Genomic DNA, 26,920 nt, shown 5'->3' with positions numbered 1-26,920 from the left:
TCAATGAATCTCAAGAACAAAAACATGAAGAAAACCAGCAAAGTTATACCAACATCAAACTCCTTAAACCAATGATAAAGAAAGGGTGCAGGGAGATTCCTGGGGTGGAGACGACCAGAAAGGAATTCTGGATTCTGTGTATAAACAAGCCTCAGTCTAAGCCCTGAACTATGCATGCATTAAACAGACCCTCAAACCAACAAAGATTTGGAGAATTTAACTCAAATTTGAACCACACACCCACGTCTCACAAAGACTGATCCCTGAAGGGTGCATACACAGGACAGATTCAAACCAATGTGGCAAGGCTTAGAAAAATGAACTAAGATTTGAAACACACACAAGTCTCCATACAACACAAAAATCACAATGTCTAATATACAATCTAAAAATACTCAACATAAAACTAACAAGGAAAACCCAAATACTAGAACTATCACAAAGAGCTTTAAAAATTTAAAGCAGCTAGTATCTATGCTTTATGAGGTAAAGGAAACATAATCGAAATAAATGAAAAGATAGGAATTCTCAACAGAGAAATAAAAACTTCAAAAGAACCAAATTTTTTTATCATTGAAAAATATATCTAAAAGTTTTAAAAAAAAACCTCACTGGACAGGCTCTATAGAATGGAAATGACAGAGGAAGGAAGGAGTGAACTTAAAAATTGTTCAATAGCAATCATCTAATATGAAAACAGGAAAAAGAAAAAAAATCAAGTGTCTCGGAACTGTGGGACAATATAAAAAGATTTAACATTACGTGTAATTGGAGACCCAGAAGGAAAGGAGAAGGAGATAGAGGCAAAAAAAATTTGAAATAATAGTAGTCAATATTTTCACAAATTGGGCAAAAGATATAATAAATTTACATTTTCAAGAAGCTCAGTGAACCCCAAATGGAATAAACTAAAAGAAAAACACACGTAGACACATCATATTCAACGTGCTGAAAACTGAGGGGAAAAAAATCCTAAAAACAGCACGAGAAAAACTACACTTTACATTATACACAGAAACTACATTATACACAGAAACAATGACTCAAATAACCATAGATATCTTTTTAGAAATGACTGAGGCCAGAAACAGTGGAAGAGCATATCTTTAAAGCACTGAAATAAAAGAACAGTTGATCCAGATTCTATAATCAGCAAACGTTAAGTGCATTTTCATATAAGGAAACTAAGAATTTGCTGCCAACAGACATACTCTGGGAGAAATGCTAAAAGAAATTCTTTAGCTAACTGGAAATGGTATCTATCAAAGGGAAATCTCTACACTGAAAACTACTAAACATTAATGAGAGAAACTGAAAAGCCCTAAATAAAGGAAGAAGCATAGCATGCATGTTCATAATTAGAAGACTCAATTCTTTATTTCCCCCGGCTTTATTGAGGTATAACTGACAAACAGCAATTTCTTGAGATGTCTATAGATTGATCTATAGATTCAACATTTTAAATTAAAATTCCAGAGGACTTTTTTGTAGAAATTAACAAGCTAAGAGTAAAATTTATTTTGAAATGCAAAGGATTTAGAATAGCCAGAACAATTTTGAAAACAACAAAGTTGAAGGACTTGTTCAACCCATTTCAAGACTATAAAGCTACAGTATGGAGACTGTTACTACCAACAAGATCACTGGAACTGAATGGAGATTACAGAAACAGGCCCACAAACATACGGTCAACTGATCATCAGCAAAGATACCAAGACAACTCAATTGGGAAAGAAAAGTTTTTCTGACAAACGGGATTAGATCAATTGGATATTGGAATGAAGAAAATGAACATCAATCTTTCTCTCACACCGTACTAAAGAGCTAACTCCTAATGGATCACAGATGTAGATATAAAAGCTAAAGCTATCAAATTTCTAAAATTATAAGAGAAAATTTTGTAACACTGAGTAACAATAATACACAAAAAACATGAACTATAAATAAGACTAAATTTGAATTCATTAAAACTTAATGGTATCTTTTAAAGAGCAAAAGTTTAAGAAAATGATAAGGTAAACCAGGGAGTGGAAGAAAATATTCAGTTACCAGACAAAGAAAGGACTTGTATCCTGGCATATATAAAGATCAAACAACATATACAAACAGCAATTAAGCACATCAAGAAAAAAAAAAAGAAAGCAAAGCACACCAAAAGGTGCTTAACATTATTAGTCATTAGGGAAACACTAATTAAAACCACAATGAGATATCACTATACACATACTAGAAGTGCTCAAATTTTAAAAGATTAACACTATCAAGTTGTAACAATGGTGTAGAACAACCGAAACTCTCCAACACTGCTTCTGGGAATGCAAAATGTATGACCACTTTGGAAAAGAGCATTTATACTATCAATACCTAAATAAAGTTTATTAGAGAAACTTTAAAGCAACCATAGAGGAAAAACAATTGGAGCGTAAGTTGAAAGGAAGAAATTAAGTTGAAAGGAAGAAATTACCTCCATTAGCAGATGATATATTTAAAAAACAAAATCTCATGGGAAAAACTACTTCAAAAAATTAGAGAATTACAAGGCAACAGGTTATAACACAAAATACAGAAATCATAAACAATACTCAGAAGAAATCATGGAAAAGAACACCTAATTCACTACTGAAAAACAGAATATCTAGGCACCAATTTAACAAAAATTGTGCAAAATCTAAATTTGAAAAACTTCAAAATACTCCGTGGGAAGTGTGGAGTGTAGCTCAGTGGTAGAGCACATGCTTAGCATGCACAAAGTCCTGGGTTCAGTCCCTAGTACCTCCACTAAAAAATAAAACAAACAAACAAAAAACACTCTTGAAAGACAAAAATAGATTTAAGCAAATAAAAAGACATGCTATATTCTTGAATAAGTAAATTCAATGTCATAAAGATATTAATTCTTCTTGGGTTAATGTATATACTTAATGCAATCCTGGTAAAAAAAATATTATTAGGATTTTTGTCCTGGAACAGAACAAGTTAATCATAAAGTTCATTTCGAAGTGTAAATGAGTGAGAATAATCAGAAATATTTCAACAAGAAAAGCAATTCTAAATAGGTGGTAAAACTAAAGTATAAGACAAAGCAGTAACGCTTTTAGAAGACAGCGTAAGTGTAAAGCTTCGTGACCCTGAAGGAAAGGTTTCTTAAAAGGATTATAAAAAGCACTAACCATGAAGCTTGATAAATTTGACTAAATTAAAGTTTAAAAACTTCCATTCATCAAGAGACACATTAAAAGGTTAAAAAGGCAAGCCACAGAGAGAAGATACTTGCAACACACACAGCCAAATAGCTCTTATCTAGAACAGATACTAAAAAACAAAAAACTCCTACAAATCAACAGAACACATGCATATACAAAAAAATCACATAAAAACTAAGAAGAGAGATAAGTCCTTCACATACACACACACACAGAGGGAAACACAAAAACACATATACATACCACACCCAAGAAGCCAATAAACACAATAGACTTTTTTTTAAACGGAGCTCCATCTCTTTAATACTCCAGGATAATGCAAATAAAAACCACAATAAAATATCACTACACATTAAATGGCTAAAACTAAAAGACTGACAATATGAAGTGTTAACAAGAAGAAAGAGCAACTACAACTTTCATATACCTCCGGTGGGGATGTAAATTGGCACGACTACTTTGGAAAATAGTTTGGCATTACCTATTAAAGTTGAAACACAAGTACTGCAAGAAATTTCACTTCTAACTATACGCCCAACAGAAATGTATGCCCATTGTACTGGAAATGACATTAAGAATCTATGGACAGTAGGATGGAAGATAAACTGTGGAATAGTCATACAAATAAAGACACATACACATATTTACATATATAAGTGAATGAGCTACAGCTACATGCTGCAACATAAGTGTCACAAACAGAATGTTGGTGAAAAAAGAAAACTAAAGAATACCTGTATCTATGAAAAACCCACGGCCAGAATTCATGCTTAATGGAGAATGACTGATTGCCTCCTGACAAGGATGCCTGTTCCTGCCACCTCTATTCAACATTTGTACTAGAAATTCTAGCTAGAGCAATTAGTCAAGAAAAAAGCAGTGAAAAGCATCCAGACTGGAAAGAAGGAAGTAAAGCTATCTCTAGTTTCTGATGACATGATCTTGAATATAAAAGATCCTAAGGAATCCACTAAAGAAAAAAAAAAAAAAACTATTTGAACTAATTAACAAGTTCAGCAACATGGCATGATACAAGATCAATATACAGTATCAATTCTATTTCTATACATTAGTAGTGAACCACCTAAAAATAAAACAATCCAGCAAAAATAATAGCCAAGAGAATAAAATACTTAACAGGAGTAAATTTAACAAAAGTATATGACTAGCACACTGAAAGCCACAAAACTATAAAAGTATATGAATGGTACACTGAAAGAAATTAAAGACCTAAATAAGTGGGAAAATATCCTGTGTTCGGGGATCAGAACACAGTATCATTAAGATGGCAATACTTCTCCAAATTGTTCTACAGATTCCATGCAAATGCAAAAACAGCCATGCAATGCCTATCAAAATCTGACCTGCTTTCTTTGCAGAAATTGACAAACCGATCCAAAAATTCATATGGAAATGCAAGAGATCCAGATTAGCCAAAGAAAATCTTGGAAAAGAAGAACAAAGTTGGAAGACTCACTTTTCAATTTCAAATACTACAAAGATAAAGCAATCTAGGCAGTATGGTACTGGCATCAGGACATGTAGCTCACTGGAACAAAATTAAGAGCCCAGAAATAAGCCCTCATACTTAGAGTCAATTGATTTAAGGGTGCCAAAACAACTAAATGGAGAATAGTCTTTTCAATAAATGGTAAGGAATAACTGGATATCTAAATGCAAAAGAATGAAGTTAGATTCCCACCTCATATCATATGCAAAAATTAATTCAAAATGGATCTCAAGACCTAACGTGAAAGATAAAATTCTTAGGAGAAATCATAGGAGTAAATCTTCAGAACACTGGATTAGAGAACGGTTTCTTAGACACCAAAAGAACAAGCTACTAAAGAAAAAAATACAGAAGCTGCACTTCATAAGATTAGACTTTTGTGCTTCAAAGGATGCTATTAAGAAAGTGAAAAGACAACCCACTAAATAAGAGAAAATACTTACAAATAATATATCTGACCAGAGACTTGTATTCAGAATATATAAAAAGCTCTTAAAACTAAACAAAAAGACAACCCAATTTAAAAATGAGGAAAAGACATACAAATGGCCAATAAATACATGAAAAGATGTTGAACATAATGAGCCATCAAATAAAAACCATATCATTAGCAAATCAAAAAAAAATGAAACACTCATTCATCGCTGGTGACAATGTAAAGTGATGTAGCCACTTTGGAAAACAGTTTGATCTCTTTTCAAAATGCTGAATGTTAAGTTACCATATGACCCAGGAATTCCACTCCTAGATACACATCTAAAAGAACTGAAAACATATGTCCACTAAAAAATATGCAGTACTCAACAACAGCCAAAAGGTAGAAACAATCTAAGTAAATGTCAATCGGGTGATGAATAAATAAGCAAAATGTAGTATATTCATACAACGGAATATTATTTGGCTATAAAACGGAATGAAGCACTGACACATGCTACAACACGGATGAACCTTGAAAGCATTATGCTAAGTAACAGAAGCCAATCGCAAAAGACCACATAGTATATGAATCCATTTATGTAAAATGTACAGAACAAATCCACAGAGATAGAAAGTAGTGTTTATCTGGAGCTGTAATAATGGGGAATGCCCGATGATGAGTACTGGATTTCTTTTGGGGGATATCAAAATGTTCTAAAATTGGGTTGTGGTGATGGATACACAACCCTGGGAATATATTAAACACACTTAACTATACACTTCAAATGTGTGATTTTTTGGTATTTGAAATACAGCCGACCCTTGAATAACATAGGGGGTCGGGGGTACCGACTCCCCGCCCCCACCGCCTCCTGCAAGTTGAAAAACCCACCTACTGGTATCCCTGTTGTTTCTGAATCAAAAACTCACTCAGCCAAGGGCAGAAAGCTCAAACAGTGTGGACAGAATCAGGACTCAAATCCTAGTCCTTCTGATGTTACAATATGAGCTCTGGTAGAACACAAACTTTTCCCCCACATTTAAATTACAGATTTGTAAAAATACAGGTACTATATCACGTATAAGTGGAACCCCTGCAGTTCAAACCCACGTTGTTCAAGTCAACTGTATATCTCAATAAAGCTGTGGAAGAGAAAAAGACACACCTAATGTATGAGTTCCTTCTGTATAAAGGCGAAGCTAATCTACAGTATGTAGGCATGGATAATTAGATTTTAAAAGATAACAACAACAAAAAAACCCAGAAAATAACTGCCATTAACAGTTAAGAAAGTAGTAGCCTCCAGGTTACGCCTGGAAAGAGGGATATGGGCAGCTGCTGGCAATGTTTATTTCTTGACCTAGGCAGTGGTTCCACGGGAATTCACTTTAAAATCATCAAGTTGTACACTTACGTTCCCTTTATGGGTTATATTTCACAATTTTAAAAAGTTTAAAAAGTAAAATAAAACTATAAAAAGTACTACCCAGGGAAATGTGTACAGGATCTTATGGTAGCTCACAGAGAAAAAAAATGTGACAATGAATATATATATGTTCACGTATAGCTGAAAAATTGTGTTCTACACTGGAATTTGACACAACATTGTAAAATGATTACAAATCAATAAAAAATGTTAAAAAAAAAAAGTACTAGAAAAATACCATCAAGAAATCATAAGGGAAAAAAGTGCTGGATCTAACTACATAAAATTTTGAAACAGGAAAAGTGATATCCCTCAACACTGGCCAGGATACAGGAAACAGGTACTATCACACGGTGTGGGTGATAATGCAAACTGCAAGGCAGCTTAGCAACATGTACCAAAAGCCTCAAATACATGCATACTCTTTAACAAGAATATCGCCTTATAGAAATAACCAAAGATTTGAATAAAGATTCGACTACAGATATGCTTATAATAATAATACTGCATAACTTACAGTTTTAAAAAATTTAAACAAATGCATTACTAAAATATAGTTCATTCATCTACATATCCACTAGTAAGTATTTACAATATTTACTGACATCTAAAGATCTCATAATATACAAAGTCAAGACACATTATTAAGTAGTACATTCAATATTATTTTTATCTTTTAGAAACACACAAAACAGATAATGTACAAGTTATATATCAAAATGTTAATAGTGGTTTTCTTCATGGGAAGTAAAATGTATACACACACACACACACACACACACATATATAGAGAGAAAGGGGATGAACAAAACATTATGGGTTTTTTTTAACATTATATAAGGAATCTCTGGCAATACAGTACATATTTATCAATATACACAACTTTTGGATGTGTAATATAGTGGAAATATGAGTAGATCTCACCAGCTTAAACCACTTCTAATTATATAGAAATATAAGAAACAGAAATTGTATAAGAAATGTAAGCTATATTACAGCACATCTTTCCTGTGCTGTAAGACATGGTGAACTAACTTTTTCTGCTCAGCTAACAAATTATGCATCCCGAATTTTTCTTACTCAACACTGACCACTGAAATAGCACATCATGTTCTCCTAGAGGGAGCCAAGTCAGAGAGCAAAAAAAGTGCTTGCTAAAATAATTTTCCCTTCTTTCCCAAAAGGGAAAAGTCAGCAGTGGTGACCAGCCCTGTATTGGGCTCACTAGTGAGACCTGTGGAAGTTGGTTCCTCTGAATCCAAATAAACTGTAGTCCCTTACAAAGCCTGCTGAGAAGACCAAAGGGGAAAGGCATTCCACTTGTTAAATGTTTATGACTTGAGCTTCGCAGCCAAGTATAATAAGGGAGAGGGGAAGCTGTCTGCAGGCTGCACGCAGACTTAGCTCCTCGGATTCCATGCATGTGAAATAGAACACTGAGGCTAAACCCTTCAAGTTTACTAGGCAGTAGCTGGAGAGAGGTGGTAGTTGGGAATGAAAACTTGGAGCCGCTAATATTTGGGTCAGTGATTTGAAAGCAGCTCAAGTCAACAAAGAACTAAAACTCTCGCTCCCTTTTGTTCTAAGAACCACAATCCAGCAGAGGAAAGGTACAAACCTAATCTCTCTTTTATCTCCTTTCACTTTGAACTAAGAATAAATATTTTTACTTTTTCCTCAAAGCTGAATACTTACCCATTAAAGTGCTGGTGGGAGGGATGACCATAAGCTAACCTTTCTTCGCTGGTCCTGCACTCCACTGACCATCTTCCTCCTGAGCCTCAATGACTACCCACCCGCTTTAGTTACTCCCCACTTTCCCTGGTGAACATGGCTGGCACTCCTTTTACTACGATAACCACGTGATGTCTCAAGTTTATTATCTATCAGAATGTACTTTAAATTACTGTCGGGTTTTGGTTTTGAGTGCTAGTTAAACAGAAAGGGCAGGGAAGACAATACATTTTAGTAAACTCCGTGATGGAGTAAGTCTACTTGAAAAGATAAACCTATACACATATACCTGTATTCTCTACCCAATTCCCTGGCTAATTATGGCACAAATTAAGTAATGAGTTGGAGGGAAATCTTTTTTTTGGCAAGAACTAACTCTTCAATCCTCTAAAATACAAGGCAAAGAAAAAATGAAGTTTAAGGCGAAAAGGTCTGACTGCCATGTAAATATGAACCAACAGGTTTACGTGACAGTAAAGTTCTGGGTTCAAGTACCATTTATGTTGCTAAGGGTCTTTCCTCTTGAGCTAACAAGCTTGGTGATCTGAGCTCCAGTTTTCCCAACTCTAAAACGATAATACGGATCCGACGTTTTCCCCAAGATTTAAATGAGGATCAAGAACTATTTGTAAAATATGTGTTGAATCAGATGTGGATTAATATAAAATCTGATCGATGGTATATTTTGACCAAGGATCTCTTAATCAGTGGTAGCTATTATTATTACTAATTAAGTGCCTAATAACTGCTAGAACTTATTACATGAGGTCCTTTACCTTTACATTCATTTTCTATTTTAATCTTCATTTTAATTTCCCCAAGGGATATGCTATAATCTACCTGACAGAAAAAGCCTGATAAGAAACCGGGCTCAGAAAAGTCAAGAAACTTGCCCAAGGTCATAAAGTTAGTAATAAATCGCAAAACTATGAATCAAAACAAATCTGGATCTAAAGACCATGCTCCTTTCACTAGCCCCTTAGAATTAATCTGGCATTAACAGGAAATGAGGCACTCACAGCAGTAAATTTTCCAGACGACTACATTTTAACTTTAAATTTTTATGTAAATCTGTTTTAGAGCACATTCATCCTCTTTTGCTTTAATTAACTAACCAAAGCTGAAGGCTTTCTTCGACAACTCCGGATCGCGATTGTGGACATTCTGATGTGGGCGACAACGGTGCCTGCATCTACAAAGCTGTGTACCCTGGTGCTCGGCAGCCCCGGCACCGCAGGTTCCTGTTCCTCTCTCCCTGCTGAGGCTAAGCTGTCTGGCTGCAGCACTGGCAGTACCTCTCCCAACAACCCGACCCAGTTCCTCTGTGACCAGGCAGAAAATCGGGTAACTCATGGGGTACCAACAAATCTAAGTCAACATGGCCCTGGGATAAGAGCCGCAAGGTGGCTCCTAGTACGTCCATCCCATAATCTAGTTCTGCTATTTGCCTCTTTGCTTCACTTTCGGGACCGTAGTTGTGACCTGTTGAGATGCAGTCCCTAAAGACTGACTTCCAGGTAAGTGTGAAACCCAACAGGACCCCATGGGCCCCCCCCCCAAGACACAAAACCCTTTTCCCATCTCTCATTTCTTGTTTATAGGAAAAACATGTCAGCCTTCTGGACCTTCCCTGAGTTCCAAAGGGCAGATTAAAACAGTTACTAATTAGGGGAGTGAGGGAATGCAGAAAGAAACAATAGGGAAGCCGGGGGGAGGTGGGGGAGGCCTGGTCCTGGTGCCCCCTTGGGGGAATGTGCATAACAACCTGATACAAATCTCTGAATTCTTCTACTGGAACTAGGACCCTCACCCAGGTGGAGGATGGTAACTTCAGGCTGAGCATAAGCACATGGACACCAGACTGGTTGGAACCAGAAGGCCGATGACTGAGATTCCTGGAATACCACCCTGTTACCTCCCCATCAACCAATGAGAGGAGGGTTACACACCCTGCAGCCCTCCCTCCAAATTTTGCCTATAAAAACTTCTTCCCTGAAACCCATCAGGGTGTTTGGGTTTTCTGAGCATTAGCTGTCCCAGAGCATTATTGTCTGGTGCCCTACAATAAATGCTGCACTTTCTTTCACCACAACCCAATGTTAGTACATTGATTTATTGCACACAGGCAAGTCTGGTTCAGTAACAAATGGAATCTTAATAAAGTAACATAGCATCTTGTTTCACAATATTACCTGATTTGAGATTTTCACCTACTGAGTCTCATCTTACTGTTTTGAAAATAGAATCACAGTACTAAAATACGTAAGTTCTAAAACGCACTGTGGAACAAACAAACCCTTCAGGAGATTTATATATTTGTATTTAGTTGCATGATGCCCGAAACACAACAGGTAGTAAACACTTTCACTAAACAGTAATGATGGTAACCTTAGTCTTAAACTATAAACCAGATAGTGGTGGCTTCACTCAAGAATGTATTCAAGTGGGTAGGGTATAGCTCAAGTGGTGGAGCGCATGCTTAGCCTGCTCAAGGTCCTGGGTTCATTCCCCAGTAGTTTCTCTAAAAACAAATGAATGAATAAACCTAATTACCCCCTCAAGAAAAAAGACAATTAAAAAAATTTTTTAAAAAGAATGCCTTCAATAAAGGCTTTCCTTAGCCTGCATGCAATCTCTTCCAAATACCCCATCGTTCATCCTCTCCCTAGACCAGTAGGAGGAATGGATAAACACCCCTTTGCACAGCAAGCTAGCACGTAGCACTTAGTTGCTTACAAGTGTGTCTCCCTCTCCCCATCAGACAAAATGTAAACTTCCTTTTGTACTCTACTCCCAGAGCCTTGCACAGCCCTTTCCAAATAGCATGTGCCTCAGAATATACATCCTTTCCTTCCTTCATCTTTGAAGTGTTCAATGGTATCTAAATGTGCTGTCTCTTGTACCACTACCAGCCCTCGCCTATTGGTCCCTGGGAGGGACAATAAAGCACTCTCTTCCGTAAGACTGCTAAAAATATCTGTGCTAAGCAGTGGCATAAAAGACAGAATCCCTATTCTAAAAAGAAGGTCACAATAAGGTTCCTAGGGAAAATTAATGCTCATTTTCTCATATACCATTGACGAATGCCTGCTTTTAGCATACAGTGTTAACATAATAAAAAAAACAATTCACTCTCACCTTAATAGTAAAACAGACACGTAATCTAAGTTGTAGAATTTAATTTGTACATTTTAACTAAATTGATCATTCTTACCTTATTGAAACTGATGTGCCCTGTTGGTATCGAGACCGCACAGTATCAAGACTTGAGGTTTCTGTTCCTCCTGATTTCAGACCCTTACACTTCATCAGAAATTACTAAAACACACGGTCCCACATTCAAGAAGCCCTAAGCAGCTCATCACCTCATGCCTAGTGCCACCAGTCTGCTGTGCACCATCAATATTATTAATGGAAATTCTTCTATAGTAAAGTATTTTCCCAATACCTCTTAACTTTGGATTTTTTCCAGTTGGCTTTCTTGATCCCCAAATCCACATATGATTCAGTGAGTTCTATATTTAATTCTCCTTCTGAGCCACTTGGAAGTATTTCTAGTTTTGCAGCAGATTCATAGAGAGAAATTTCATCTTTTAGTTCTGTTAATTCTTCCTAAAACACAAAATTATTGAAAGTTATTTTCATTATTTTTTATAAGAAAGAAAAATCTGTTCTTAAAAATTCATTTTAATGATCAGTAGAAGGCAGAAACTCTTCTTCACATATCTTTTTAGCACACATTAAAAATATAAAGGCCAGCACATACAGGTTTCGAGTGAACTGAATGAACAAGTAAGTGAAGGAGAAAGCGGCCGTCGGTAGTCTCTCGCACACCGCCCTCCCTTACACATGTCCTCCGTGACCAGCACCCCTTGAGCCGAGAAGCTGGTGGAGCACATTTTGGTTTCCTAAAGCAGAGGACTGAGTAGGCTGGCTTGCTAAGAAAGTGCTGCAGTTCCATCTGCCAGCGATGAAGAGGCAAAATACCTCCTTCCGGTGGAGGTGATACTGGAAGTCTTCCTCCGACAGAAAACGTAGGCAGTGCTGGAGGAGGATGTGAGAGAATCACAGCTAAACTGCAGGCTTCCCGCACCTGTTGATCTCAGGTGCAGGAGGGGGCGGGGCCCTGGCTCTGCAGTTAGCCCGACCTGGGCTTGACCACCCAGCTGTGTGGGTGAGGCTGTGAACAACTCCCAGGGTTTGGAGGTGGTCTGGCCACCTCTTTTATACAGGGAAATCCAACGTTCAGCAAGGCGAGGTGACCGCCGCCTAGCTGAGTTACCCAGAGTCTCTTCCACGGGGCAACACTCACTTGCAGAGCCTTGTTCATGTTCTCACTCACAGCATGAGCCTTCTGTGCCTGCTGCAGCTGGAGCCGGAGCTGAGCCACCTCCTGTACTGAGCCTACGGGAGAAAGAACCATAGACAACGCCAAACAGAAAGGAACAAAGTACCGATCGTGGACAGAAGAACTTGAGTCAACTGAGGTGACAGAAGGAGTTCTGCTTTATGACCTTTTAACTATCATTTTAGGAGCACAAAAGTATAGCCAGTGGGCCCAGAAGGCATAGGTCTGGTGCAGACATTTCCAGGATTTAGTACGGCTCCCCACAGATCCCTGGGAGGTTGAAGACACGGGCTACTGTGACCTTGCTACGAATCAAATCAGCCACGTCTACAGACCTTAACACTCCGCAAGTCCTTTAATAGGAACAGAACATTCCAGCTCACAGAAAGCCAAAGCAAAAATTCTTTGGAACCCATTTCTACACTCTAATAAGAAAACTACATCTTGCTGCCTTTAGCTTTTGTTCTAAAGGCTTTTATTTCCACCACTCTCACCTCCACATGTGAAAGCAGCCTATTAGCACTGTGCTTCTGAAACCTAGTATTTTAAATGGTTAAAAGGTTCCCATTTAAAAGGGACTTTACTGGGTTTCCTCAAAAGAAAATGAGCATCTGGGAAATGGTTAAGCAAAGTAATGATGGTATATTATGCAACTAAAGAAAATCATATTTTCAAAGCCTTTAATGGCAAGAAAAAAGGCTCAGTAAGTAATGCCATGTGGAACAAAAGGATACAGATCTGAACAGAGCGGGCACCTAAATGGAGCAGGATAAAAATTTTGCTTCCACCAAAATACACACACACATTTACACAGTTTTTTCAACTTTTGAATAGCCCACTCTTACACACGCTGTACCCAATAGTCTGAATTGACTTCATATGCCAAGGTCTGACTTTCAAGTATCAGGTGACGATTAGCCATTGAGCTGTTTGTTCTCAGTGAGGGCTCCTCACCAACAAGCCAGGCAGTTTTGTCGGTACTATAGTGTTTGTATAAACATTTAAGTCTTTTATTGCCTTTTACTCCAATGTCATCTTATTAAATAAGAAGTAGAAGTACTGTTGGAACTGACAAGAAGCATATGTCTCACACTTATCAGTATGGAGACCACACAAGAAACCTTAAGCATGACAAGGATGTGACTCACTGGCTTCAGCTGAGCAGGTAAGCGGCTATTCCACTGTGAGAGGAAAAGAAAAATTAAAGAAGCTATACAAAAGGACAGAACTCTATGATCGAAGATCAAGTGTAAAAGGCAAAATACAATGGGATTTCACCATCATCTTCAGCTTTCAGGGAGAGAACTTGATAATACATATTTTATTGTTCACTTTTAGCACATTCAGCTTGGACTTGTATTCACAAATGCACCATGCACAGAAGCAGGGAACTGTCTCTATGTATGTGTTCATTTCACTTGAAGGAAATACATGATTAAAAAAATATTTGCCACTGATTATCTTTCCCGTCTTTTCTGGATTTATATGGTAATTCAAAAATCCTACCATGTTCTCTCTGCAGACATTAGCCTTCTGGGGAGCCACCGCCCACCCGGACACCCACCTGAGTGCAACAAGTTGGCACACTGCTTCTGACTCTCCTCCAGGCTTCTGGTCAACCTGTTAATGATCTCAGTCTTTTCTAATTTGGTTGCTTCTTGATTCCTCTCCAGTTGTTTAACCTGTTCTTTCAAATGACAGCAAATGTCCTCCTACAAAGAAAAAGTATTCAAGAAGTCATTTTCATGATCAGTTATTAATTATGAAGCTAACAAATATGATTTTACATAACTGGATTTTAAATCCAATATAAAACCATCCCATGGCAGGATCGCCTCTTTTATAAGGTCAAGTACACAGGACTGAGTCAGAAGAACAAACTTACATGACCAAGCCATCAAGTTCTCAGTATGCTTTTTCTTTTGTAATTACGCTAATAAAGGTTGAATTTGATGGTTTCTAAAGTCCCTTTCTGCTCTATATTCACAAGACACTGTTATTCTAAAATTAGATTTTATTCATGTATTACACCCCTATTTGCATTTTACGCTCTCAGTATGAATATATGTATTCAAATTTAAGCACCACTTTGAACCATAAGATTTGTATCCCAAGACAGCAAAGATGCAGACAAACACATGGAAACTCACTCTACTCAGAAGAGCCAAAAACACATTCTATTCTGAGCAGCCAAAAATCATCTCTCCCTCTTCTGAACTTCTCTTAAACTTGATCTGCTTCTCTCCTATGTTTTTCCCCCTACCTTTTACATGTCATTTCTCTTAATAGTCTCTCTGAAGGTGCCTTATACACAGTGCTACAAAAAAACACTTGAAAAATAAATGACAAAGATAAACAGGATAAATGTGTATATGTGTATGTGTGTGTGTGTGTGTGTGTGTAATTGCATGGGAATTTACAGAAAACTTAAGGCATGCATATGATATATTCACATGTCTACAAAAAGAGAATGTGTTTGGAAGTAATGAGCCATGGGAATTCCAAGCTCAGGTAGAAGAAATCATCACCTCCCCTTCAAAAAAGGCTGCACAGGCTGAATTCCAGACCAACAGCAGAGCATGAGAGAGGCAGAGAAGTAAATTAAGGTAACTGGTTGAAGTTACCTGGAAAAGCCTGGGAAAATAAGTAGTAAGAGCAATATCAAGAAAGGACTCTGAAGCATAGAGGACATTTGAGGCCTGATTTAGAGCATAATCTAAAGCCCAACGCCTTAGGGGTACAAATAGAAGGTACACCTCAGGAGGATACTAGCATATCCTTAAGTGGAGGAAAGGGACTCTGAAGTCTCCTATTTTAGCTTAAAAATTTATGTGGATTTTGTATTCTATTTCATAACACAGCCATGTTTGCTTTAAAGTTTTTCTACCAAATTTTTGAGCAAAATGAAGCTTCTGGAAACTGGTCCATGTTTATTCAACAGTGCAAACCTCTTGGCACACGGCTGCTGATTCCCAGGCCAGCTTAAAAAGCATAGTTCAAAAGCACCCAAGTAACATGGCAAATGCAGCAAATGAGCTAATGGTAATGACGGTGTGAGCGTGTGTGCATGGAGGTGGGGAGACAGCTTACATTTATGTGCTGGGGAGGTCACAACAGCTTTTACAGGAGCCTGAGAACTGGCCAAAAAAAGTTCCAGGAAAGATAGCTATGAAGATCATTATAAAGAAAAGGCAGACTGCGGCCATAATTTGTCTATATGCAACTGTCAATTACACTATGCTGTGTCCTGGTGACAAGTTCAAGCAAACAGATTATACTCATAAAACTATGCAGTTTAAATACCAAGAAAGAAAACAAAATAAATGGTTCCATCTTTTCCATGATTAGCGTAAGTGAGAACACTCAGTTCAAGACCGATAAAGGCAGGCATCTTTTAAGACTAAATGAGACAAGTGCAGTGATAGAACAGGTGAGTCCACAAGAGCAAGTAGAACTGAAGAGACCCCGAGTACACAGAAAAATAAGGATTAGGCCACATGTGCACACAGAGGTCTGTGGGAGTCTCTCAGCCAACTGGAAGTACTTCAGTACATTTTTTAAAAATTTAGAAAATTGATCCGGTGAAAGTCTTATCACAGAAACCAAAGTCTATGACTTCACCAAAAGCTGAAGATTTCAAGAAGACCAGACTGAAGAAAGGTTTTATACCTTCAAGGAGATAATCAGAGATCTTCACCTGATACTCATACGAATGGGAGGAAGTAGAAGACAGTTTGGACAGATAACCAGAGATCTTACACTATGACACGTCTATGAGTGGGAGAGACAGATGAGAGGAGAGAGCTTAGGAGACAGTCTGCAGTGAGAGAGTTCTGTCGGTGAAGGAACACCATGAGCTCCAAGAAGCTCATTTCTTCTCATCTTCTCTACTACACTAAAAGACTTCAGAAGAATTCAGCCAAAGTAACAAGAACCTCTATATGCGGAGGATGTGTAGTCCTTTCTACCAGAAAAGCTGATGGTTTTAAGGAAAACACTAAATTAAAAATATAATTTTACAAGCCATGTATTTCTCAAAATATTAGCTACATAGAAATTTTTTTAAAAAATTGTACAACAGATTGCTACTCCTCCCATCACATGGAACTAGACAGCCCCTGTGTTGAGTTCTGTCTCTCAAAATATACTTAAGTCTACATAAAACCTGTTTACATCCTGATGTTTAGCTGTTTTTCAGTAAAAGTTTGCTGAACAAATGAAGTAATAGGATTAGTTTCCAACCACAGTCCTTTTCTCCCAAGAACAAGTTGTTCACAAAGAAGTGATTTTTTTCAACTTTTTGCAAAGGGAGACCTGAATCTCTTGGAAAATCTGAATAAGCTCATGCGTCTTCTCACAAAAACTGCATATACAGGGGCTGGGAGGAGGGTGCCAACAGAGGGAAAGTGCTTAATGTGTAAGAGATTTTATTTTGGGTGATGGAAATGTTTTGGAACTAGATAGAAGAGGTGTTTGCATTACATTGTGAATGTACTGAATTGTTCATTTTAAAATGGTTAATTTCTAGATTGTGAATTTCGCCTCAGTAAATTATTTAAATAATGAAATGCACCCCGCCCCCCAAAAAAAGCTGCATATACTGACACCCTATAGAAAATCACACCCACAATTTCAGAGGACTCATCACCTCCTGGGGGCCTAGTCGTGGACTGCCTTAGGAGATGCGAGGTGAAGAATCTCTGTAACTAGCCAAACTTACAACATGTGAGCATCTACTCTGCTAACACGGTCAAGTACAAAGCTACACAGTTGTGCGTGACTAACAAGAGAGCCACTCAGAATCCAGACAATAGCAAACTTATTCGAGTTCATCTGCTAAATTACCCAGTTATCTGTACCTTACTACTCTTCTCCAGGATTTGCTTTATGTTTGTCAACTGCTGAGCGGGGTGGAACAGGAAAAGGTTTATCTGAAAGGGAAATATTTTGCTCCTCTTCAATAACTTTTACAAAGAAAAAGAGGGCAAAGGGCAAAATGCAGTATGTATGTATGGTTACCAGTTATTGTAAGAAAATCTAAATCAACCATCTCTGGGGAGAACACACCCATGCATTTTTCCGATTATAGGCAGGCATCTCCCTAGCTCCTGGTTGATCTTTACAGCACCTCTCCTAGCAGGAATCTCAGTTTGGATTCCGAGGTAATACAGATTGACCTTTGGAGTTCGGGGTTTTTGAGCATGACCCACCCATTCTCCACGTATGGCGCCTACAATAAATGCTGCACTTCCCTTCACCACAAAAAAAAAAAGATCGACCTTTTATTTAAAAAACTGCTAATAAATTTATACTTTATAGCACAGGGAACTATATTCAATATTTGTAGTAACTTATAGTTTAAAACAATATGAAAATGAATATATGCTTGTTCCTATATGGCTGAAGTATTGTGCTGTACACCAGAAATTGACAACACTGTAAACTGACTGTACCTTCAATAAAAATATATTAAAAAAAAAAGAAATTAAAAAATAAAGGCTCCCTCCCCCCAAAAAACAACAGCTCATAGCAAACTGACAGCACAAAAGAGATACCAGAAGAAACATTCCCAGAAACAAAAGACTGCAGGTACTCTGGAATCACCACTTTGCAAAGCAGTTATGCAATTATATGTAGAAGCTAACATCAATGCTCTGCTCTGCTAAAAAAAAAAAAAAAAAAAAACTCACAGAGTATAACAGTGGAAAAGACCTTAATCAACACCTTCAATTTATGGTTCAGAGTCTGAAGCCAACTCAGCACAGAATTAAGACTTAGTTCTGTGTTCTAGTCTAGGATTCTTCTATTGAGGGAGCTGGGGAGGAGAGAAGGAGAATGGAGTGGGCACAGGAGTCTTGAACAGATGAAGAACTGCTCCCAGCCCTCCCCTGTGTAATGGTGCCTAAGTCAGCAGAGAATGGGGAGAACTCAACCCTGCATGGAAAAGCCCCCAGGCTTCACCCCTCCCATCATGCAAGCCTCCTTTCTCTCCACAGCCAACTTTCATGCTGCTACCCAAACACAGCCAAGGTTAACAAAACCATAGCTCAAATTCCATTTGTTTCAATATTATATAAAGTAGAGTTTTCAATAATTTGTCACAGCTCCTGTCTTTCCCCATTCCTATATAACCTTCACACTGATCAAATTCACAATATTTCTCTATATAAAAAGAATAAAAAGCCAGATAGGAAAATAAATCTAATAAAAACACATACAAAAGTAAAATAAAATGAAATGGTATACAAACAATTATTACTGCCAGTCATGCCATCTAATATAGCTCTACCTAAATCATGGAAACATTTAGGGTCAGCTGTATAAATAAGAAATAACAATCAGGGTGACTTTTCAGTGTGGTAGGATTTTCCATACCCTCACATCTTATTTTTCTTCTCTTTTTTCCCTGGGTTACATAAACTCTGAAATTACATTAAGAAAAATGATCTCTGAAATTTTATTCATTCAAATGATTACCTGGGGCTTTGAAGCACAAGCAAACCCATCACCTGACTTACCCTCAGCCCACAACATTTTATTCCCTTTGGGGGCAAACATAACAGAAACAGCGAAATATGCTCAAGTTTCATATCTAACTAACTTTCGATCAGACTCTCTTCCCTATTTTATTTATTATACTATTCTCAAAATCAACTCTTCTCTCAAGAATCATTTCTAGACAATCTTTATTGACAGGTTAATAACCAAACTCTGGGAGACCCAAGAAGGGCTTTCTACTGGTTAAACTCCCAGGACAGCCTCTCAAGTCCAGGCTGGCTCCCAGACCACTCATTTCTTTCCGTCTGAATTGTCCTAGGACACACGAGCAATATGCATAAGATAAATACTTTACAAGTAAAGAACTAGCAACGTGAGAACCGAGAAGGTGCTAACCAACCCGACAAGAGGAAAGATTTCCAAAATTCTGCCTTCTGGGGATATTCACAGATAAACCTCTCTGGGCTTTTACATTTACTCATACTTGAACACCTATTGCAAACATCCACAATTTCCACACGACGAACCACAAAATGTCAGTTATAAAAAATAACCAGTTTTACTTGTTTGTAAGAGTGGCTCATGTGAAATCATCCCAACCTGTTCTTTAAGTGCAGTAACTGTGGCATCCAGCTTCCTTTGTAAGGACGACACCTGCTCTTCGTATTTCTTCGTGAGGCCTGTAACGATGCTCTCGTGCTGCTCTCTGGCACGCTGAAGTGACTCCGAATGCCGGAGGTCCAGCAGCTGCTGCTTCAGGCTGTCCAGGGCCATTTCGGTTGTTCTGCACTTCTTCACCATCTAGTAAATGCACACAAGATGCTGATGTTTACAGGACTCTGAGTTTTGACTCTAAAAACCAACCATGCTTAAATAGGAGTAAAGAAAAGGTCTCCCCATCAGGGCTCTAGTTCCTCAAGATTTCCCTAGCTGGGACCTACAAGGCCCATGGTTGCTGGAAACACTTCACGGAGAAAAAAGTCTGTAGTTATTCAAGGAGAGTGCAAGACGATTTTGTGCAACGTGATGGCACTGTGGGTACCACAGTGTGGGTACCAGGCTAGGAACCCGCTGCTACTACACCAGTCCCAGTGCTGTTTGCATCGTTCTCTGGAAATCCAATTGTTAGGTCATAGGAAAATGACAACTGTTTCGTTAAAGACTGATGAAACCTGTGAATAGTCATTTACTAAAAACAGTTTTGAAAGCTATAACGGTAGTCGTTGCAAAGTAACAGTGTGGTAGGTTAAATAATGGCTCCCAAAAGACACCCACGTCCCAATCCCCGAAACCCGTGAATCTGTTGTGTTATGTGTCAAGGGAAAAGTAATGTTGTGACCAAATTAAAGTTGCTAATCAGATGACCTTAAAATAAGGAGATTATCCTGGATTACCAAGCAGACCCAATCCAGAAGGGTCCTTAAATGAGGAAAAGTGAGGCAGAAAAGTCAGAACCAATGACTCCCGGCCCTGAAGATGGAAATGGGCCATTGCCAAGGAACACAAGTAGTCTCTACAAGAAGCTAGAAAAGGCAAAAAAAATGGGTCCTCCCCTGGAGCCTCTGACAAGCAATGCAGCCCTGTGGACACCTTGATCTTAGCCCAGCGAGATCCATGTCAGACTTCGGACCTCTACCTGTACTGCAATGACTTTGTGCCATTTTAAGCCATTAAATTTGTGGTAATTTGTTACAGCAGCAACAGGAAACTACTATATGTGGTGATTCTGTTGCTTTTATTTTTTCATTTATGCGACTTTATTTTTTATAAATGCAACTTCTAACTGATAAAAAGATTACAAAGTTGTAACTTTTCACCACAGAAAAGCAATTCAACCCTGTAATAACTATTATCATTTTTAACTTTTTGGAAAATAATAATCTATTCCACACAAAAATTAAAATTTCAAACAAGGCCTATTCTTCATTCTATTCCAGAGATTGCCTATTTCTCCCAACACTGCTTTAACTGCCTAAGACATGCATCCATTTGCTCAATAATGTGGACACTGTGTGTACTTCAGGACAGGACGACAAGCCGGCCGAGGTTTGAAGTCCTATCGCTTTCTGGTGAGAAGAGACAGACAACAACAAGTAAACAAATGAGATGATTTCAGATGGTTTTGAAACAGAGTGATCAAACGTAGCTGATGAAGGGGAGTGGGAATGTGACGCTATCGGCTACTTTAGATGGGAGGTGGATGGGAAGTCCTCTCTGAAAAAGATCTGAAGGATGAGAAGGAACCAGACATGAGACAACATTGCTTAAACTCTTCCATTTAACCGTCTTCAGAACAGGCCACAAACCTCACCTAAAACCGAGTCACCTTCATTGTTAACTACCTTCCTTTCCTCCAACATGGTATTATTTTCATGAACCACCCACCACCCAGCTGGGCTACCAGTGACTGTGGGACTATTTCCCGGAATCAAGCGGCTGCCTGTTTCCTTAATCAAAGAATGTGCCACCACTTTAAAGACAAGTCTACTGGGGTCAGAAAATTGAGGTCCTGATGCTTTGTCAGTAACTGGCTCTGTAACCCTGGGCAAGTTAATTTAGCCTCTCCAAGACTTGGTTAACTCATCTATAAAATGGTAAGCACAATGCCTGAATAATCAAAATCCCAACAAGCTTTTTTTTTTTTTTTTAACAAAGCACATAAGTTGATTTGCAAGATCTAGAAGGGAAAACGTGAAAAAGTGCTGTAACATTTTTTTAAAGAATAGTAAGGGTAGCCCTTATTTACCAAATTTCAAAACACAACATAAGCTATAGTTGTGATAGTATCAAAGCAGGAATACAGAAATATATACAAAAAGAGAAAAATACAGACCACCTATTATGTGCCAGGCACTGGGCTTACATGGTAGGGCTAAGATGAGGGCAACCCGTTCTTGCCTTCAAGATGTTCCCAGTCTGTTATAGCAGATGTGATCGTCTGGCTTGGGGAGGAAAGCAGGGAGACGCAGGAAAAGCAAACCCTTGAGCAGGGGCTTGTTAGTCAAATAGCAGTGTGTTGTGGAAAGGGCATTCCAGAGAGAGGAGACAGTACATAAACGTACATAAAAACAACAAGTAAGCTGTTGAGGTTGAGGAGAGTAAGAGAAGAGAAAGGCAGGGATCAGATGGTCATCTTGATGCCATACTTTGCCCTGTAAGTAAAGCAGGGTCACTGAAAAGCTTAAAGCAAGGGAAAGACATAATTAGAGCTGTACTTTAGAAAGATTACTCAGATGGCCATAAAAGAGAATTAGGAGAAGGGGTAAGAAGATTAGAGACTGGTTAAGAGACTTCTGAAAAATATAGTACAATCCTGAATTAGGGCCATGTGGACCGAAATGAGGAGACTCAACAGAACACAGCAGCGACTGGATGACGAGGAACAGAGGAGGTGAGGTCTCCTCCAGATTTCTGGTGTACACATGACTATGTAGATGGGAGACCCACTCCTCCAAGGAAAGGGAGAGAAATGTAGGCTTATGGGAGAAGAAGGTGTTCTAAGTTCTTCTAAATTTAGTCCCACAACACCAAACGTTAAGGAACTAACTTTTCATTGTAAAAAATAACTTTTTATCATCAATAAGGCCAAATATTTACCTGCTCTTCATTAACTTTTAATGCTTGTATTTGGGTCTCCAATGCTTTTATTTGTGCTTCAAGCTGTATTTCTCTTTCTTTTCCATTCTGAAAGAGTTTCTGTGATTCTCGAAGGCTGAGGGTCAAACCATCCTTTTCATCTAGAATATTAAACAAATTTATATAAATAATACATTACTGTAGAGGGATCCTGTCACAATCTCTATCAAATATCAGATCTACATCACACATAAATGTTGTCACATTCAATTCCATTCAGATAATGAACTTCACTTGATTTGGAGAAAATTAGAAAAGTTCCAAAAAAGAATGTGTGAGTAACACCAGAAAAATTTTAGAGAACCAGAACCACTCCCTTCAAAAATCGTATTGTATGGAATACTACTCAGTCATAAAAAAAAAAGAACAAAATAATGCCCTTTGCTGAAACGTGGGTGGACCTGGAGATCGTCATTCTAAATGAAGTAAGCCAGAAAGAGAAAGAAAAATACCATATGATATCACTTATATGTGGAATCTAAAAAAAAAAGACACAAATGAACTCATTTACAAAACAGGAACAGACTCACAGACACAGAAAAAAAACTTATGGTCACCGGGAGGGAAGAGAGTAGGAAGGAATAAATCGGGAGTTCAAGATTTGCAGACATTAACTACTGTATATAAAATAGATAAACAACAAGGTTATACTGTAGAGCACAGGGAACTATATTCAGTACCTTATAGCAACCTATAATGAAAAAGAATATGAAAACGAATATATGTAAGTATATGTATGACTGAAACATTATGCTGTACACCAGAAATGGAGCCAACATTATAAACTGACTATACTTCAATTAAAAAAACTAATACAAATAAATTGAAAGAAAGAAAATTTCAATTAAGAAAAAAAATTTTTTATCTTATTGCATGCCTTTGGGGACCAAAAGAGCCCCTAACAATCATTTCAGCATTTGTTACTTGAGAAGCTACATAGCTGTGACAAACCCCTGCTAATCAAAGAAGGAGTCCGAGGACAAATTACTTTTTATATATACCTGCAGTGAACTCTTAAATTCACCTAATCTTAAATTTTTCCCACATACTTTACTGTAACAGTTCACAAGCTCTTCTCTAATAACAAATTTTAGGACCATTACAGAAAGAGACCTTTCCATTATCAATTAAGCTGGAAATGAGCTGGAGTTCAGTCACAAAATTGTTTTACAAATGAAATTTCAACATTAACCAAACCTACAGAAAGCACGAAGGGTAAGCAATCGTAACTTGAAATCTGTGTTTACTCAGTGTGCTGCTCCCGGAGATGGCTGCGTTTTCCCCCTGGCACACCTACCGCAGTTCAGGGTCACTAACTTCTACTTGGATTAAAACACTGTGCTAATTTGTAAGCTCAGAAAACGGATTGCCAACTAAACACAAGTCTCTCTGGGAATTGGAATAGTTCGTCCAAGGTAAATTCCATAAGGAATCAACAACTTTTTAGAACAGAATGCTATCAGCATTTTAAAATACTGTTCGTTGACTAACACTGTAATAAAAAGAAGAGAAAGAAGAAAAGGGAGAAAATGAGGACCTGAAATAGTATGTTCTGAAGAGAAATCCAAGGCAAGGTGTCCAATGCCTTGGGTTTTTGTTTCATTCTTGGTTGATTCACTATGAGCCCTCTGCCCAAGCGCATCAACTCCCTAAGTCTCGTATCTAAAATGACGTTACTGGAAACAAGATATTGAGCTCTTGTGTACCTCATAATTGGCAGCACCCAACAGTTACTAGCTTACCTTGGATCATCAGAAGCTGGTGATTCAGATATCTAATTTGACGTTCACTTTCATTTAACTTTTCAACTAAATTGTCTAGTTGTCTCTCTTTTGCTTTGTTAAGAACCTGAAGTTGAATAATCTGCATATTTTCCACAGAGTCTGCTTTGGAATTAAAGACAATTTATTAGAGAAGAGCACATCAAAATATAAACTTGTGGTCATTTAGGGCAGTGTTTTTTAAACTGTGAACACAACTCATTAGAGTAGCATGAGATCAATTCAGCGGACTGTGACTAGTGTATTTTAAAGAACAATGTTACTGAACCAAGACTTCGGTCTGCTCACCCGCACGCAGTAAAGCCAAAGTACTCAGTTATGGTGAAGGAGAGTGCAGTGTTTATTGTACGGCACCATACAAAAAGTTGGGGCTTTTTGACTATTAGCTGTCCCGGACTCCTCACCTGGCACCTTAAAATCAATGTGGCACTTTCCTTGGCCACAACCCAGTGTAAGTAGATTAGCTTTACCGAGCGCTGGTGAGCAGACCCAGGTTTTGGTTTGGTAACAACAAGACAGGATATAATAGAATATTTCACCATGCATCATGTAGTATAAATATTATTATGTAAAATGTCTGTTTCATTTCTGTATTTATATAGATAAGTATTGCAGAGAATATCACAAGGTAAAAAATGTACTTCTTACAACGGTCACTGCCAGAAAAATTGGAAAAGTCACTATTTAAGTGTTTAACCCTGAATCACTACCATTCTGGCTGATGAAAAATAAGCATATACCAATTACAATGGAAAAGAGCTCCATGCTCTCATAAAATTTTTTTTAAAAGTGCATCAACTTCTATAAAACCATTGTCAAAGAAAATTTCTAGATATCCTTCTCAAAATATTTTATTTTAAGCAGGAATGAACTGATATTTATACTGGTACATAACTGCTGAATTAATGAATTAATGAATAGATTAGTAAAGAATTTTGAGGTCTTCTTTCAGAAACAAAGTCATTTTAAGGACCACTTAAAAAATCATTGAGGGGAATAAAAGAAAAAAGTGATTCACAGGAGAAGCATAATCCTTCAACTATACAATGACCAATATTTTTCATTTCCTACAAGAACAATGCTTCTACTTACTAATGAATAAAACAGTCCTCTTTTTTTAAAAGATATGGTTAAGCTCCAAAAAATGAAGACTGAAAACTTTATTACAAGTCAACTCTGCTTGGGCCTTAGAGTAGGGCTCACCCAGGAATAAACAGTGTACAAGCCACACCTCTCTTCAAACTTTTTTTAAACTACTGTTACTAAGAAGCTATAATCACTAAATTTGGCACAACCGTTAAGTTATTTAATTAACTTCCAAATATCAAATTTGGGCAAATGTGTAATGACTTGGACAAGGAAAAAATCAACTTGATAAAATACAGATCCTTAAGAAAGTGATGCAAGGTTATGTTTGCAAAAAGACCAGGAGATACAACGTAATAACACAGTAGAAATGAAATAACGCCAGGATGTCAGGCCACCATCATGATGCTCATTTACTCAACCCCAAATCACTTATGCCCCACACACGGCCCACTTCCTCATCTCTTCACTCCACAAAGACTTAGGAACAAAGAGAGGCTGCCCCCATATTTGCTGTTGAGTCTTCAGGGGAAAGTGAGTTTTGGTCTCCCCCATAGGCTTCCTGCAGCCTGAGTATAGGATGGAAGCAGGACTATGAAGTGAAGCCACTAAGTCCAGTTTCCTCCCTGGCATATCCCAGGAAACCCAGAATATCCAACAGGACTTTCCCTCCGCTTCTTAAAAATCAAACAAAGAAAAAACTTGCTGTCACACTCTAGAATCACACTGGCTCTTCAAGACACACAATAACTGGTGGGGGGGGTGTAAATTAGGAGTTTGCAATTAGCAGATACAAACTACTATATACAAAATACATAAATAAGGTCCTACAGTACAGCACAGGGAACTATATTCAATAGCTTGTAATAACCTGTAATGAAAAAGAATATGAAAAAATACATGTATAACTGAATCACTATGCTGTACACCTGACACTAACACAACATTGTAAATCAACTATATCTCAAATTAAAAAATATATATGCACAATAACTAGAAGCTATTTCATGTGCCAGAAAGTATGACAATAAAAGTGGGACATATTAAAACACTGATTCAGATCAGTCAGGTACAAGTTTGGTTTTTGGTTTTGAATGTTTGGATCACCTCAAAATTCTCTAGCAGCACTTTTCTCATTCATATTTATATATATATATACTATATAAAAGGAATTTTTTTGGCAAGTGTCACATGACTAAACCTGAGATGTAAGTCCAGTTTTAACTCTGAGTATAAAGTAATTAACGTCATAGTTGCCTACTTATTCCACTAGAACCCTA

At 37.7% G+C, this 26,920-nt stretch overlaps 1 protein-coding gene across 6 annotated transcripts in view; it reads right to left on the bottom strand.

Moving 5' to 3' along the window:
* CEP152 (centrosomal protein 152) overlaps positions 1 to 26,920 on the bottom strand; it is a 105,814-nt gene that overhangs the window by 61,710 nt on the left and 17,184 nt on the right. For 4 of the 6 annotated variants that reach the window (XM_072962488.1, XM_031672801.2, XM_015237233.3 and 1 more), the window contains exons 7-12: positions 24,516 to 24,659; positions 22,735 to 22,874; positions 19,738 to 19,938; positions 14,204 to 14,351; positions 12,604 to 12,695; positions 11,740 to 11,903 (exon numbers count right to left, since the gene is read on the bottom strand). In XM_072962488.1, the coding sequence (XP_072818589.1) occupies positions 11,740 to 11,903; positions 12,604 to 12,695; positions 14,204 to 14,351; positions 19,738 to 19,938; positions 22,735 to 22,874; positions 24,516 to 24,659 (889 nt within the window). The remainder of the gene's footprint in view (positions 1 to 11,739; positions 11,904 to 12,603; positions 12,696 to 14,203; positions 14,352 to 19,737; positions 19,939 to 22,734; positions 22,875 to 24,515; positions 24,660 to 26,920) is intronic. The other 2 variants (XM_031672802.2, XM_031672803.2) reach the window with 1 other exon arrangement.

This window comes from Vicugna pacos, chromosome 6 (genome assembly GCF_048564905.1).
Source record: "Vicugna pacos chromosome 6, VicPac4, whole genome shotgun sequence".
In the NCBI taxonomy this organism is placed as follows: Eukaryota; Metazoa; Chordata; class Mammalia; order Artiodactyla; family Camelidae; genus Vicugna; species Vicugna pacos.
Note: the sequence above shows the minus strand (reverse complement) of the source record. Positions and strands in the feature narration are given on the sequence as shown.